Genomic DNA, 15,300 nt, shown 5'->3' with positions numbered 1-15,300 from the left:
TGTTTAGTTATTAAAATTATAATATCAAAATTACAATTTTAACCTATTTGATATGTATTTCGTTAATTCGGTACAGTATCAGTACATACCAAACGGTTTTAGTTTAGAAACCGATACCATACCGTACTAAGCCCATAACGTTTTCTTATACCGTACTGTATCGTACAAAATTTGTAGCAGTACAGTTTTATGCAGTCGATTTCAATTTTAGTATACGATTTCGATTCCAAATTGACACCCTTAGTGGTCGAAAATAGAGCAAAATTAATGGAAATCAATTGGAATAAGCCATAGTTAGTCTGATCGATCAAGATTAATTTTGATCCGAATCCACCAATTCAACCAATTCTGATTTTGTATCTACCCTTTTTCCATCAAATCTAGGTTATTAATGTCACGACAAAAGGACAAAATTGATTTGACAGTGTTAAATAAAACCCGATCCTAAAGGGGGGATTTTCATTCTCGCAAGTGAATGGATTCCAACCATTCAGATGGCATTTACTATATGTGGGTCCCACCATGTGAATATTATTCGGATGGTTGGATTCACACTCTCGTACGTTAATGCATTGCTGCTTCGACGCATGAAGGTACAGGGTATGCACGTTAATGCATTGCTGCTTGGACGCATGAAGGTACAGGGTATGCACGTTTTGCATGGGTAGCCCATTTCGGCGGCCCCAACATAAATGGCGGCTAGCAATTTGTAACGTCATTTCTTTTCTGTTCACAAAATCGAAAAAATCTAACTAATGAGAATTCTTTCCACGCATTGGTTAAGAGCTATGAAGGATCCTGAGCTATATAAATAGCCGGCCTCAACTTTATTATTGAGTCATAAAATCCTCTAACTAAAAAGTTCCAATCCTCTCAGAAAAGCTTGATTCAGAAATCATGGAAGAGGCACATTTCTCTATCCAAAACCTGGTCAAAAAGGTTAAGGAAGAATTGTTTTCTTCTTCCACTGATCTATACTCCTTTGTGTCCCCGTCTGCTTATGACACTGCATGGCTAGCCATGATCTCTGATCCTGAGCAACATGGTCAACCCATGTTCCAGCAATGCGTGAATTGGTTATTAAACAACCAAAATGAAAATGGGTTATGGGGAGAATCCAATATTCCCACTATATATTGCCTGCCTACAACTCTTGCTTGCATGGCTGCAATTAGTAAGTGGGACGTTGGAGCTGAGAATATTGAGAAAGGTATTGATTATATATGCATTTTTTTTTTTAATTTAAATGTTTTTTAAAATAGATCATTTAAAGTATTATTTTATTTTATATAAAGTTTTTTCTTTGAACGATTATATTTTTCCTGGAGCTTTTATTCCCTACTGCTGGCCATGCCGAAAGAAGGGATATCTAGTATGTTTTTTTCCTTTTTGTTGGACTTCCCCTGGGACTGTCTTGGCAGAAGTTATATTCTTTTTATTTTTTCTTTTAATATACTCTGATCTATACTAAAAAAAAAAAAAAAAAAACAAAAAGTTTGCTAGAGGGTTGTGATTATTCCTAGCGGGCAATTAAATGATCAATAAGTATCATTAGTAGATGTTTAAATTGTTAATAAATATGTCTGGTGGAAAAGACAGTGTTTGAGCATATTTTTAGGATTTCTCTTCCACTCCCATATATAAGGGCGTAGGTTTAGTTCTTTTCTCTAACAGTTTTAAGAGATAATCCCAACTTCAATTTTCTCTTGGCTTTCTTTATCATTATTTTATGTCCATTCTTATTGTAATCTAACATAAATTTCAGGCATGGCATCTTTCCATGCACATGCAGCGAACCTACTTACAAAACAGGACGATGGTTACCCTCGTTGGTATGCTATTGTCTTCCCTGGTATGGTTGAGCTTGCACGTAATGCTGGCTTGGAAGTTACCTTCTCTGGTGGATTGAAGGATGTCGTGGAAAACATTTTCGACGAGCGAAAACGGATTCTTGAAATGTAATTAATTTTTTCTATTGATATTAACTGGATTAATTATAAGCTTAGTTGTTCGAAACCAGTTTAATGGAAAATATTGTGAACTTGGATGTATTTTGTAGGGAAGTAGATACAGATCAATATCATTATCCGCCATTGCTATCATATCTTGAAGCTTTGCCTTCGACGTATACTATTGAACAAGAAAGGATACTTTGTCATGTTAATGAGGATGGTTCATTGTTTCAGTCACCCTCGGCAACAGCTAAAGCTTATATGGCTACAGGGAATAGTGGTTGTTTGATGTACCTGACGTCCCTGATTCAAAGATGTGGCTATGGAGGTTTAAGTGCTTCTTCACTCCAAATATTTCACTTAAGCAATTGCTCTTGTATAATGAAGTTAATTAAGTTTAGAAAAACTAAAATTTATTTTCAATATATATATATACAGTTCCTCCTATGTATCCAGTGGATGAAGAACTTATGAATCTTTGCATGTTGAATCAATTGGAAAAGCTGGGTGAAGCCGAGCATTTCCTTGAAGAGATTCAAGATACTTTGGCAGTTGTTTATAGGTAATATAAATGGTTTAAATTTCCAATTAGATATCACAAATATTTATCTGGTTTGCTTTGTTACAGGATTGATGATAATTTGGCAGTTATATTAGGGGTTTCAAACCGTTGTTTTGATTCTTTTTTATTTATTTATTTATTTTTCCTTTTTTGCATTTAGAAGCCAGAATGAAACCAGGCTGATAAGATGTTCGGTCTACAAAAGCCAAGTCGAACAGGGGTGTTTTGATCATTTAACAGTCGGTCCCCTGTGAAATGACTAAATCCCCTATTTTGGCTGGGCTGGATCCTCCAGCTCCTGCCATAGCTGGAGGAAAATCAGGTCCGAACCAATAGTTATCATTCAATAAGTTTCAGTCCATTATCGATTTCTTTAAATGGTCTATTATGGGTTTGGTCTTGGCTTTTCATATACAAAAAAATAAAAAATATAAAAAAAATTTATCAATTTTATGGACGTTTTTCAGTTTTTTATTGTTTTATTGTTTTTTATTTATTTATTTATTTTTTCAATTTCAGTCCAAACGATTGGGTTTGGTTGGTCTTATCCCAGTCAGTTTCAATCTCATAGCGGATTCTGAAAGAAAAAAAAAACAACAAAAACCCCGATACGATGGGTCTATCTTAGTTTGGACCAATTGTTTCAATTGGTCTGATCTCATTTTTGACAGTCCTAATTGTATATAGAGAAAATTATAAAAATCCCCCTATAGTTTAAAAAAATATATGCCTACTTCCCCTCAGAGGGGAGATGGATTAATTTTTTAGAAGGGATAGGTGTAATTTTTTCAAATTACAGAGGATTTTTTTATAATTTTATGACTCTTAGATGCTTTTTTTTTTTTTTTTTTTTTTGGGTAAAATGTGATTCTTAGATGCTGATCAATAAAAATTCAAGACTTTTGCCATGTTAAATATTTCTACTTATTTTGAAATGTTTCACATATTGTTACGGGAAAAAAATGCTGCCAAGCTGCATAGCGTGCAATGTACTCTAGGGCGTCCTTGTGTCTGTGTCTCTCCTCTCTCGTATGAAATGACATATCCGCCATGTGTTATGGGAGGAGAAGATGTATGTACAAGAACTGTACACGAAACAATGGTTTCTTTATTCCATATCTTTTGTTCTTGTTATTTATTTAGCTGATCTTACATGTTTGCAAATTTAAAAAAAAAATTTAGGGATTACAAGAATCGGGTATCAGAGGAAATTCATATCAATCGGCTGCCAATACAAATGTACAAAGACTCCATAGCTTTTCGACTATTAAGGATTCATGGTTACCATGTATCTCCATGTAAGCTTTAGCTTGATATTTGAAACATTCTTTCTCTCTCTCTCTCTCTCTCATTAGTAAGTGTTTGTTTGCGTTTGCAGGGAATTTCTGTTGGTTTCTGCGTCATAATGACATACAGATCCACATAGAAGATAACTATGAGCACTTCATGAGTTGCATAATTAGTATTTACAGAGCCACAGAAGTTAGATTCGCTGGAGAATATGAACTTGAGGAAGCCAGATCATTCTCAAGGAAACTTCTCGAGAAAGCAATTGCACTGAGTACCAAGAATAATTTTCTTTTGTACCCAAATCTTAAGAAGCTGGTTAGTGAATATTCTTCTAGTTAAAAATCATGCTAATATTATAATACCATAAGAATTGGGTTAGGTACTTGACCAATACGTTTAAAGCTATGGAGCTGATGGAATGGGTTAAATCAAGTCCTTTAACCTATCTCGTACTAGGCTGGTCCAATCTAATGCCCATACACTAGAGTAGGCCCCATTACGTATATAATAAATTGATTCGTATGCTTGTCTTTGTACAGATTGGACATGAGCTTAATTTTCCTTGGCTTGCTCGGTTGGACCATTTGGAACATCGGAGATATATTGAAGCAGATGAAACCAGCTTCCTTTGGATGGGAAAGACACCTTTCTACTGGTAATGGAGTTATAATAAACCCTGTTTTCATACTAAACCATTACATTCATAGACTTCCAATATAATGTATACAACTCATGAAACCAGGTCTCCCTACCTTCATAAGGATTTGCTCCTACAACTTGCTACGGAGAACTATACATTTAGACAATCAATCTACAAAAATGAATTGGAAATGTTGAGAAGGTAAAGCAAGAGTATATCTGTAGCCCTTTAATTTTTAAAATTTTCCCTCTCTTAACGAGCATATTATTTGGGAATAGTTGGACTGAGGAAACAGGTCTTAGTAACATGGGATTTGGAAGAGAGAAAAGTACTTATTGTTACTTCGCTATAGCCACGAGCTGCAAACTGCCTTACTTTTCTCAAATACGAACAGTAATTGCAAAGAGTGCAGTAATTGTTACAGTTGCTGATGATTTCTTCGACGTTGAAGGTTCATTGGAAGATTTGGAAGAACTAACAGAGGCAGTTAGAAGGTAACTTTCTTCCATTAACCATCCCATAAAAATTTTCGGGAACATAATTTTATATTGTTCCTCATATTGACTTCTTTAAATGTTTAATGATTGTAGATGGAATTGTATGAGCTTAAGAGGCCATGGTAAAATTATCTTTGATGCCCTTGACAATCTGGTGACTGATATTGGCAAAGTATACTTTGAACAACACAGGCAGAATATCATGAAATATCTTCGAGATTTGGTAATTATTAAACTCATTCATTCATATATATATATATATATGGGAAAAAGAAAGTTGCTTGATCGTGTGGTTTTTGTGCCCATAGGAGCGTGTGAAGTTACCATCCGGCCCTTCTAAAAATAAAAATTTTATATATATATATATATATATAAACAAATGGGGGTGGGTGAAATGACAGCTCTACCCCCTTGAATGATCGAAATGACCACATCGTGGATAGAAAATAAGAAAATGAAATTTGAGTCCAAAGCATGCAAGCAACATATAAGGTCCTGTCCCATGTGTCTAGGCACAGCCTACGATCTTGTGCACTCTCGAGGACTGGCTTCTCAGTGAACAGGATTTTCGCCTTTCATGAGCGCAGGGTGATCATTCCACCCCACTGTGTTTGGGCATGGCCTGCAGCCCCACAAAGAACATTTTCTTTATTTCTATATATATAAAGTTTTTAGAACATATGGTACCCTAGCTAACTCATATTATATGCATGCAGTGGTACCAAGCATTCATGTCATGGCAGACAGAAGCCAGGTGGAGCAAAAGTGGATATATTCCTTCGATAGATGAATACCTTGAAACTGGCATGATATCTATAGCTGCACAAACTATGGTTCTCTCAGCAGCAAGCTTGATGAATCCTGCCATACCACCAAAGTACATGATGAAACGTGACCGATATGAAACCCTTACCAGATTACTCATGGTCTCAACTCGCTTGTTGAATGACTTACAAAGCTACGAGGTAAATACAAATACAAATTTCTTTTCGGCTCCCTTAAAAGTTCAATTATTATATTTGCTTAACTTTTAAGTTGGTGGCCATCATGACTACAAGAATTTTCATTCGGATTGTCTCCCTCTCCTAACCTAATCATGTCCCCCCACCTATTCTCTCCCTCCTAGAAAACTTGTTCCCCTAAATTTGTGTCTACCAATAACCTTCTCCTACCTCCATTCTCTCTCCCTCCAATCCTTATGTTCCTTTTATTCCTTAACTTGAAGCTTGACCTTGACCCTGCCCAAGCCCTACCCTCTTTCCATCATTCCCTCCCCCTTTTGGTTTCGCATTCAGATTCAACTCTTTGGGCTTTGGCTGTGGACATACCATTTGCGTCTCCCAAGCCCAGTTCCAGTCCCAACTCCCAATTGGATTCTTGCCATTTTTTGGTGAGGTCTCTGTGGTCCTTCAATGTTACAGTCTCATTGCCAACCATGTTAGTAGGCCATGCTTGATGAATTCCATTGCGGATATTTCTCGCTCCTTAATAGCAAAGGTTTCAATCCAGCAAAAACACCCAAAAACAGGGGGGTTTGGTCATTTCATAGGGGGCCTACTTGGGTCCTACCTGTGAAATGACCAAAATCACCCTTGTTTTGCTGGGCTGGATCTTCCAGCTCCCGCCACAACTGGAGGAGAGCCAAATTGCATCAGGGGTCAACCCAAGTAATTTGGTTGTTTTAGGTTGTCTTTTTCTTCCTTTTTGTTTTTTATCTCCAGCTTGATTAGGCTGTAGCGCTGCGCCGATGTTTTTATCGGGGAGCTCTCACCTTGGCTTATTATTATTTTTTATTCACCCAAAAAACAAAAACTTCACATTTTCTTTCGTATATTTAAGTTAGTTTCACTTCCCTTGGTTTGGTTTTTTTTTTACAACCAAATAGAGTCTTATGATTGTTTTCAATTCTATTTCTTTATTCAATGGCTTCATATGTTTTTTCAGAAGGAAAGAGAGGATGGAAAAATGAACCTCGTCATATTATACTTGAAGGAAAATCCAGAGGCTGATATCCAGGACTCAATCTCTTCAATAGAAAATATATTGGATGAGAAAAAGAAAGAGTTGTTAGAACATGTTTTGATGAACGATGTTGGCCAGATGTCCAAATCATGCAAACAGTTGCATCTATCCTGTTTGAAAGTATTCCAAATGTTTTTCAACAATGCCAATCAGTTCGACTCAGACACAGCCCTACTTCAAGACATTAGGAAAGCAATTTATGATCCTCTCGAAGTAGAAGTTCATGGGTCTAAGCTTCGACCACTAACTGCTGGACACAACAAATCGAAGATAAATTTAATGTCCAGAAAGCAAGGCAACCATAGCCACCCAAACCATGGCAGGAAAAGCTTGGCCACATGCTTGATCAAGGGTTGGTATGGAGGATCAAAGTTTATTATGCCAAAAGTCACATTTGGCATTGTCTGAGTATATAGAGCTCTTTATGTGTTTGAGTATCTCCACTATCACTTATCAGTTATCATCTATCTCCAAGATCACTCACCATATTTGTATTATTTTGTTTCCATTCCAAAACTTGTAATTTCTGGGTTTTCATACCTCAGCAGAGTTGACTGATTGTAATCTTCTCCAAATATTATATAATGGAAGGTCCATCTCATTAGGTGGACTGATTCACAGCTAATATGGTATCTGAGTATTGGATTGTGAAATAATGTCATTGCCTTTAACTTTGAGATATTACAAGATTGTATATATATAGGTAAGGTGAGAGGAATCCACAAGTTGGAAACTGAATCACCATTATCATATCGGGAGAGATGTGATTGAGTGAATATAGAGATTGAGAGAGATCACAGGGATTGCATACAATAATGGAAAGGTAGGATTGCATGGGATTGCATGCAATAATAGAAAGAACTAAGATGGATGGCTGTTATGGCTAATACACCCCCTCAAGATGAAGATTCAAGAGATCTAATCTTCAGCTTGTCCCGAAGGAAAGAAAATCGCATCGTGCCGAGCCCCTTGGTCATGATATCCGCAATCTAATCTTTTGTGGAAATAAATCGGACCTGGAGTTCCTTTTTGGCAACTTTATCACGCAAAAAATGGAAATCAATCTCCACGTGTTTGTTATGGGCATGAAAGACCTGGTTGGCGGAGAGATATGTGGCCCCGATGTTGTCACACCACAACATGGGGGCCTGGGTCGTGGACAGACCAAGCTCGCCAAATAGAGACTGGAGCCAGGTCAGCTTGGCACAGGCATCAGCAAGAGCCTTATATTCCAATTTAGTGGGTGATCGAGCAACCGTCTTTTATTTCTTCGAAGCCCAAGAGATCAAGTTCGGGCCCATATAAATTGCATATCCACCTGTAGATTTCCAATCGCCACCATCACCCGCCCAATCGGCATCAGTGAATGCCTGAAGATCCTGAGAAGATGACTTGCTGATGTGAAGTCCATATTTAATTGTGTATTTGAGGTAGCATAGAATCCACTTCACCATAGGCCAATGATCTTCAGTTAGGTTATGCATGAACTGACAGTCCTGGTTTACTGAGAAGGCCACATCGTGGCAAGTGAGGGTGATGTACTGATCGAAGTGCACCAACTATAGACTTGTACTGAGTCGGATCTGAGAATGTGACACCCCCTGCAGAGGAGGCTTTAATGATGGTGGCCATTGGTGTGACGACTGATTTGCAATCAGCCATGCCAGCTCGCTATAGGAGATCTGTAATGTATCGGGATTGAGAAAGAATAACCCCATCCGGCTGGTATGTAGCCTCAATACCCAGAAAAAAGCTCAAGTGACCAAGGTCCTTGATTGAAAACTCCGAAGCGAGCTGTTGGAGTAGAGTGGTAATATGTGTGGGCTGGTTCCCTGTAACCAGAATGCCATCTACATAGACAAGAACATAAGTTGCCGTGTGGCCCTGTTTGTAAATAATAAAGATGGATCAGTTTGTAATGCCCGAAAACCAGTCCCAAGTAAAAACTGAGAGAGACGGCTGAATCAAGCCCGAGGGGCCTGTTTAAGCCCATATAAAGACTTATGTAATTTGCAGACATGAGTGGGCCGCCTGGAATCTTCAAACCCCTGAGGCTGGGCCATGTAGACTTCTTCATTTAGAATGCCATGTAAGAAGGCATTTTGGACATCAAGCTGACGAACGGCCCAACCATTGGATATAGCCATAGTGAGGACGGTGCAAATTGTTGTGGGCTTGATAACTAGGCTAAAAGTTTCATCATAATCAAGGCCTTGCTGTTGATGAAACCCTTTAGCAACAAGACGGACCTTATAACGTTCTATCATGCCAGCTGCTTTTCGCTTAATCCTGTACACCCATTTACAACCAACCACATTTACATTAGTAGGAGGTGGTACTAAAGACCAAGTGCCATTCCGTAGTAGGGCCGCAAACTCGTCAGACATGGCCAATCTCCACTCAAGGTCCTTGGCAGCCTGAGTATAACACGTTGGTTTAGTAGGGTGAGGTGGTGGGGTTTTGGAGGGAGAGAGGCAGTGGAGGGGTCATTGTAGAGGTCACTAAGAAGGCGAGTGCAAAGTGGAGGGGTGGTTTGAGAGGTCAAGGATGGTGAGGGGGACAGACTAGGTGAGGGAGATGTGGAGTCCACATTGGAGGGGGGGAGGGGTTGGGGGTGGGGGTGGCGGTGGCGTGGTGGGTGGTGGCGTGGAATTAGGAGGTGGTGGGTCAGGAAAAATGGTGAGGGATAGGGAAACCCAAGAAGGAGGGGAAAGTGGGGAGGGGGCAGGTGTTGGGTGCTTCCTGAAAAGGAAAGCGCAGTTCATCAAACCGGACGTGGCGAGCGATGTAAATTCGCCTAGATTCAAGATGCATACAACGGTAACCACGGTGATGATAACTATACCCAAGGAAAACACAAGGAGCAGACCTTGGATCCATTTTATGACTAATGTAGGGTCCAAGAAAGGGGAAACAGAGACACCCAAAAACGTTAAGAAAGTTGTAATCAGGTGCGTGATTGGTGAGGAGTTGATATGGGGAGATATTTCCAATGATGGGGGAGGGCATCCGATTGATCAGATACACTATCATTTCAAAGGCATAATCCCAATAAGCCTATGGGACAGAACTTTGGACCAAGAGAGTGAGCTCAGTTTCAGCAATGTGGCGATTGCGCCTTTCGACAGTGCCCTCTTGTTCATGAGTATAGGGGCATGATATACGATGGTGGATGCTAAGATTGGCAAAATAGGAGGTGAGGGAGCGGTACTCCCCACCCCAATCAGTTTGGATACTTTTAATTTGCCTAGAAAATTACCGTTCAACAAGGACTTGGAATTGCTTGAAAATATTAAAAGCATCAGATTTAACTTTTAAGGAATAAAACCAAATGAACTTTGTAAAATCATCCACAAAAATAATAAAGTAACGATGTCCAAGAGAGGAAATAGTAGGGGTGGGTCCCCAAATGTCACTAAAAATTAAATCAAGAGGAAAATTGCTACGACTATCTGTTTCGCGAAGAGTTAAACGGCAAGACTTTCCAATCTGGCAGGCAGAGCACAAATGAGGCGATGAGGGAAGCTTGATATCACGGAGCATGAGTCAAAGAGAACGATCATTGGGATGACCAAGCCTTTGATGCCAACGATCATAAGATGTAAGATGTGCAAGGTGTGTTGATGGAGAAGATGGCTAGATCGATGGCAAGTAGTAGAGACCATTGTGACTAAGCCCCGTAAGCAGAATTTGATTAGACGTCGGATCCTTCACATTGAAATGAGAAGCATGAAATTCAAAAAACACATTATTATTAGAAGCAAATTTTTAAACAGAAAGCAATGAAGTAGTAAGAGATGGAACATGTAAAATATTAGAAAGAACTAAAGGACGACAGTTGGATGGAAGAGAAGAAGACCCAACATGTGAGATAGGGACATAATTACCATCACCAACCATGAGACTATTCTTACCATTGTATAGTGCATAAGAGGACAGAGACTGTAAATCAGGAGTTGCATGATGTGTTGCGCTAGTATAGGGAAGCCAATGGGAAAGGCCGGATGGGAAGGTGGATGGGGTAGGTGGCGGTGGGGGTTGTGGGTAATGGGGTTGGGTCGGTTGGTAATGATATTGGGTGGGTGGCGTGGGAAGCAATGGGGGTTGGTTTGTGGTTAGATAGGCAAAAGGTTGTGCATATGAGGGATTGGTAGAGGGTAAAACGGTTTGGGTGGATTGGCCTCGTTGCTTGTTGCGATAATAACATGTCGGGGCTTGATGATTGGTCCAACCACAGATCGTGCAAGGACTGTGGGCATAGGCATTGGAACGCCCAAACCCACTAGGTCCATTTGGAGCACTATGGCCTCCCCTACCACGACCATTGCCAGTGGAAGAGCCACGGCCATAAGATTGAGAGGGGGACCACGAGATTGTTGAGCAAGGTTGGCAGTTGCATTGGCAGTAGGACCTGGCACGGCTTGACGAGATGCAATGAGATATTTACGGCTGAGGAGCAGGCATGAAGTTCAGTGTAAGAGATTGGTTCCCTACGATCCATGACTGTAGAGACCATAGATTCAAATTCAGGGCGTAGTGCACGACAAATATGTATGTTCAGTTCCTTTGTGGGGAGGGGTTTGCTAGCAGCACTAAGCTCATCAAAAAGGGCCTTGGCCCGATGGAGAAACTGAGTGACGTTATCCTCAGGTTTCTGGACAAGGTTCTGGAGGGCCACATTGAGGGAGAGAATGCGTGTTGTAGAGACAGAATTGAAGGTTGCATGAAGAGCATCCCAGATTTCTTTACTTGTCTCACGCCCGATGGCAAGAGGCATTGCTTCATCAGAAAGAGAGGAGATGATAATATTCATGATTGAGGCATCCCTTTTGTGCCAAGCATCAACTTTGGTTGCATCGGTAGGGCATGGATTGGAGCCAACAACATATCCATAAAGTCGTTGGCCTTTAAGGTAAGGGATGATTTGAATCCTCCAATAAACATAGTTTTTGGATGTTAATTTGTGAGAAAGAATCTGATTAAGAGTGGGAGTATGAGATGGAGAGGAAGGAGGAGAGGCCATGGCCAAAAATTCGGTGGAGAAGGGAGGTGGGATCGGTTCTTGCTCTTTGGAGCTAGGAGTTCATGATACCATATTGGATTGTGAAATAATGTCATTGCCTTTAACTTTGAGATATTACAAGATTGTATATCTATAGGTAAGGTAAGAGGAATCCACAAGTTGGAAACTCAATCACCATTACCATATAGAGAGAGATGTGATTGAGTGAATATAGAGATTAAGAGAGATCACAGGGATTGCATACAATAATGGAAAGGTAGGATTGCATGGGATTGCATGCAATAATAGAAAGTACTAAGATGGAAGGCTGGTATGGCTGATACTGAGCCAAAGCTCTCCACCGAGTCCCCCCTCCTCCCTTCTTCTAATTTTTTTTTCTGTCAAACTCCACCATGCTTCTTTGATGGCTGAAGAAATCTCTCAACTGGCCTCTCCTGGGACACCCCCTCCAGTTCTAGCGGCTCCCTCTCTGGTTGCATCACCTCCTATGGCCTCTCCTCTCATTATTCGAGTTGGTAATTGATTTTCATTCCTTGATGATCTCTCTCAATGAGAGAGTTTAAATAAGAGTACAATACATGAGATCCATTGTGGATTTACAAGGAAAGAGGATAACGGTGACACATAAAATACAGAAGTTTAGATGTGATAAATCACTGATAGCCGAGTTGCCATTCTCATAAGGATTCCATATTGTATGTGAAGGTTGTATAGCACATGGAGAACTCTAAAGAGATCCTCAATCAGGAACGTTATCACATGTGACGTCCAACGGGAGAAAGACATATGTATCCTCAATACACCCCCTTAAGGTGGAAATTTTGGAATGCAAATCTTCAACTTGTCGCATAAGAATTGAAATCGAGCAGTTCCAAGGGCCTTTGTAAAAGTGTCTGCCACTTGATCCTTGGTGGAAATAAATTGAACCTGGAGTTGCTTTTTAGCCACACGATCTCGAACAAAGTGGAAGTCGATTTCCACATGTTTCATGCGGGCATGAAATACTAAATTAGCAGAGAGATAAGTTGCACCTATATTGTCACACCATAGGATTGGGGGGGCCAGACACTGGGAACCCCAACTCACCATACAAAAACTCTAGCCAAATTAACTCCGTAGAGGCATCAACGAGAGATTTATACTCAGCATTGGTGGAGGACCGAGCAACGGTCCGTTGCTTTCAAGATGTCCAAGAGATGAGGTTTGGCCCAAGAAAAATAGCAAATCCACCTATTATTTGCGATTAAGGCTATCACCAGCCAAATCAACATCAAAGAAGGCCTGGAGAGAGCGAGATGGCGAGCATTCAAAGAGTAAGCCATGAGTACGGGTTCTTTTCAGGTAACGAAGAATTTGTTTCACAAGCTGCCAATGTTCAATGGTTGGGGAATGCATAAATTGGCATGCCTGATTGATGGCGAAAGAGACATCAGGCCGCGTTAGAGTAACATACTGAAAGGTCCCCACGATGGACCGATACTCAGTGGGATTTGGCATGGCATCATCCCCTAAATTAGAAGACCTGAAAGTAGTTGACATTGGGGTGGTAACGGACTTATAGTCACTCATACCAGCTCGGTGTAGTAACTCCAAAATATACTAAGATTGAGATAAGAGGATACCTTTCGAGTTGGGTAACACTTCAATGCCCAAGAAAAAGTGCAGATGTCTGAGGTCTTTGATAGAGAACTCATATGAGAGCTGAGTGAGAAGAGTAGACACCTCATTTGAGTCACTGCCAGTGACCAAAATATCATCAACATAAATTAGAATGTAGCATATGCGGGTACCCTGTCGCCAAATAAAGAGAGACATATCCATTTTGGAGCCATGGAAACCAAGATGAATAAGAAACTCTGAAAGCCGTTGAATCCACGCACGAGGTGCCTGTTTGAGGCCATAAAGGGAACGATGAAGTTTGCACACATGGTGTGGATGAGCCTGGTCCACAAAACTAGGCGGTTGTGACATATAAACTTCTTCCTAGAGCCGGCCATGTATAAAGGCATTGTGCACATCTAATTGTTGAATAGGCCAACCTTGAGAAACGGCGATGGAAATAACACTACGAATGGTGGATGGTTTGACCACAAGGCTGAATGTCTCACCATAGTCGAGAGCATGTTGTTGATGAAAACCCTTGGCAACTAATCGGGCCTTGTAACGCTCAAGACTACCATCTGACTTCCTTTTAATGCGAAACACCCACTTGCACCCTATAAGATTCTAATTTGGAGTGGGGGGAACCAATGACCAAGTGCCATTGCGAAGCAATGCATTAAATTCTTCAAACATAGCAGTTCTGCAACCTTGGAAGCCTATGAAAAATAAGTAGGCTCAATAGAAGCATCCCGGCCAAAGCACGGGGATGAGGTTCCATGGGTTGAGTTTGGGTACAAATATCATGAAGAGAGTGCAGCCATGGGGGAGGAGAAGGGGGAGAGGTAGGTTGGGAGGGGAATGGCATGGCCAAGGGGGATGACCGTGGGTTAGCTAAGGGTAATGGATACGGGTTTTGGGTAGGAGAGGGTGGCGGGGATTATTGGTGTGGTAAGGGTGTGCCAGGTAACAAAGGGGATGCAACCCGAACTGGGGCTACAGCCCATGGAGCCGCCAAAGGGGTAACTGTGGGTAGAGGAGGACCCAAAATGAAAGTGGAGAAAGGAAATGAAGACTCGTCAAACTGAACATGACGGGCAATAATAAAAAGATCGGTAGAGGGATTAAAACAGTGATAACCATGATGAGAAGGACTATACCCAAGAAAAACACAGGGAAATGACCGAAAATCCATTTTATGATGATTATAATGACGAAGATAAGGAAAACATAAGCAACCAAACACATGAAGAAAAGAATAATCAGGAACTTTATTAAAAACAAGTTGGAAAGGAGAATCACCATTAGAAACAGAAAAGGGCATCCGGTTTATGAGAAAGACTGCCGATTCAAAAGCAAAGTGTCAGTAAATTTGAGGAACATTACTTTGAGCAAGGAGAGTGAGACCCGACTCTGCAATGTGACGATGATGGCGTTTAACACTTCCTTGTTGTTCATGAGTGTGAGGAGTAGATATGCGGTGAGAAATTCCATGTTGAAAAAAGGAGGGAAGAGTACGAAATTCCCCACCCTAATCTGTTTGAACTGCTTTGATTTTACGCTCAAAGAGACATTCCACAACTGCTTTAAATTGAACAAAAATATTAAAAACTTCAGATTTGCGTACAAGACGATAAAACCAAATTAACTGAGAATTGTCATCCACAAAAATAACATTGTAGCGATGACCATTACAAGATGCAGTAGGGGAGGGT

At 40.5% G+C, this 15,300-nt stretch overlaps 1 protein-coding gene across 1 annotated transcript; it reads left to right on the top strand.

Moving 5' to 3' along the window:
• Positions 1–897: 897 nt before the first annotated feature.
• Positions 898–7,371, top strand: LOC122650729 (S-linalool synthase). The gene is made up of 12 exons (XM_043844118.1): positions 898–1,210; positions 1,766–1,958; positions 2,060–2,280; positions 2,391–2,514; positions 3,697–3,812; positions 3,893–4,119; positions 4,344–4,459; positions 4,547–4,645; positions 4,723–4,938; positions 5,035–5,164; positions 5,658–5,906; positions 6,886–7,371. The coding sequence occupies exons 1-12, from the start codon at positions 898–900 to the stop codon at positions 7,369–7,371; spliced, it is 2,490 nt and encodes an 829-aa protein (XP_043700053.1).
• Positions 7,372–15,300: the final 7,929 nt, after the last annotated feature.

Source organism: Telopea speciosissima, chromosome 2 (genome assembly GCF_018873765.1).
Source record: "Telopea speciosissima isolate NSW1024214 ecotype Mountain lineage chromosome 2, Tspe_v1, whole genome shotgun sequence".
Lineage (NCBI taxonomy): Eukaryota > Viridiplantae > Streptophyta > Magnoliopsida > Proteales > Proteaceae > Telopea > Telopea speciosissima.
This window is presented reverse-complemented; position numbering and strand designations above follow the sequence as displayed.

Excerpts from the sequence above, each read along its gene's own strand:
- LOC122650729 (XM_043844118.1), top strand. The coding sequence starts at position 898 with ATGGAAGAGGCACATTTCTCTATCCAAAACCTGGTCAAAAAGGTTAAG. Across the intron at positions 1,959-2,059 it reads CGAAAACGGATTCTTGAAAT|GGAAGTAGATACAGATCAAT; the intron begins GTAATTAATTTT and ends TGTATTTTGTAG. Across the intron at positions 4,460-4,546 it reads GGAAAGACACCTTTCTACTG|GTCTCCCTACCTTCATAAGG; the intron begins GTAATGGAGTTA and ends TCATGAAACCAG.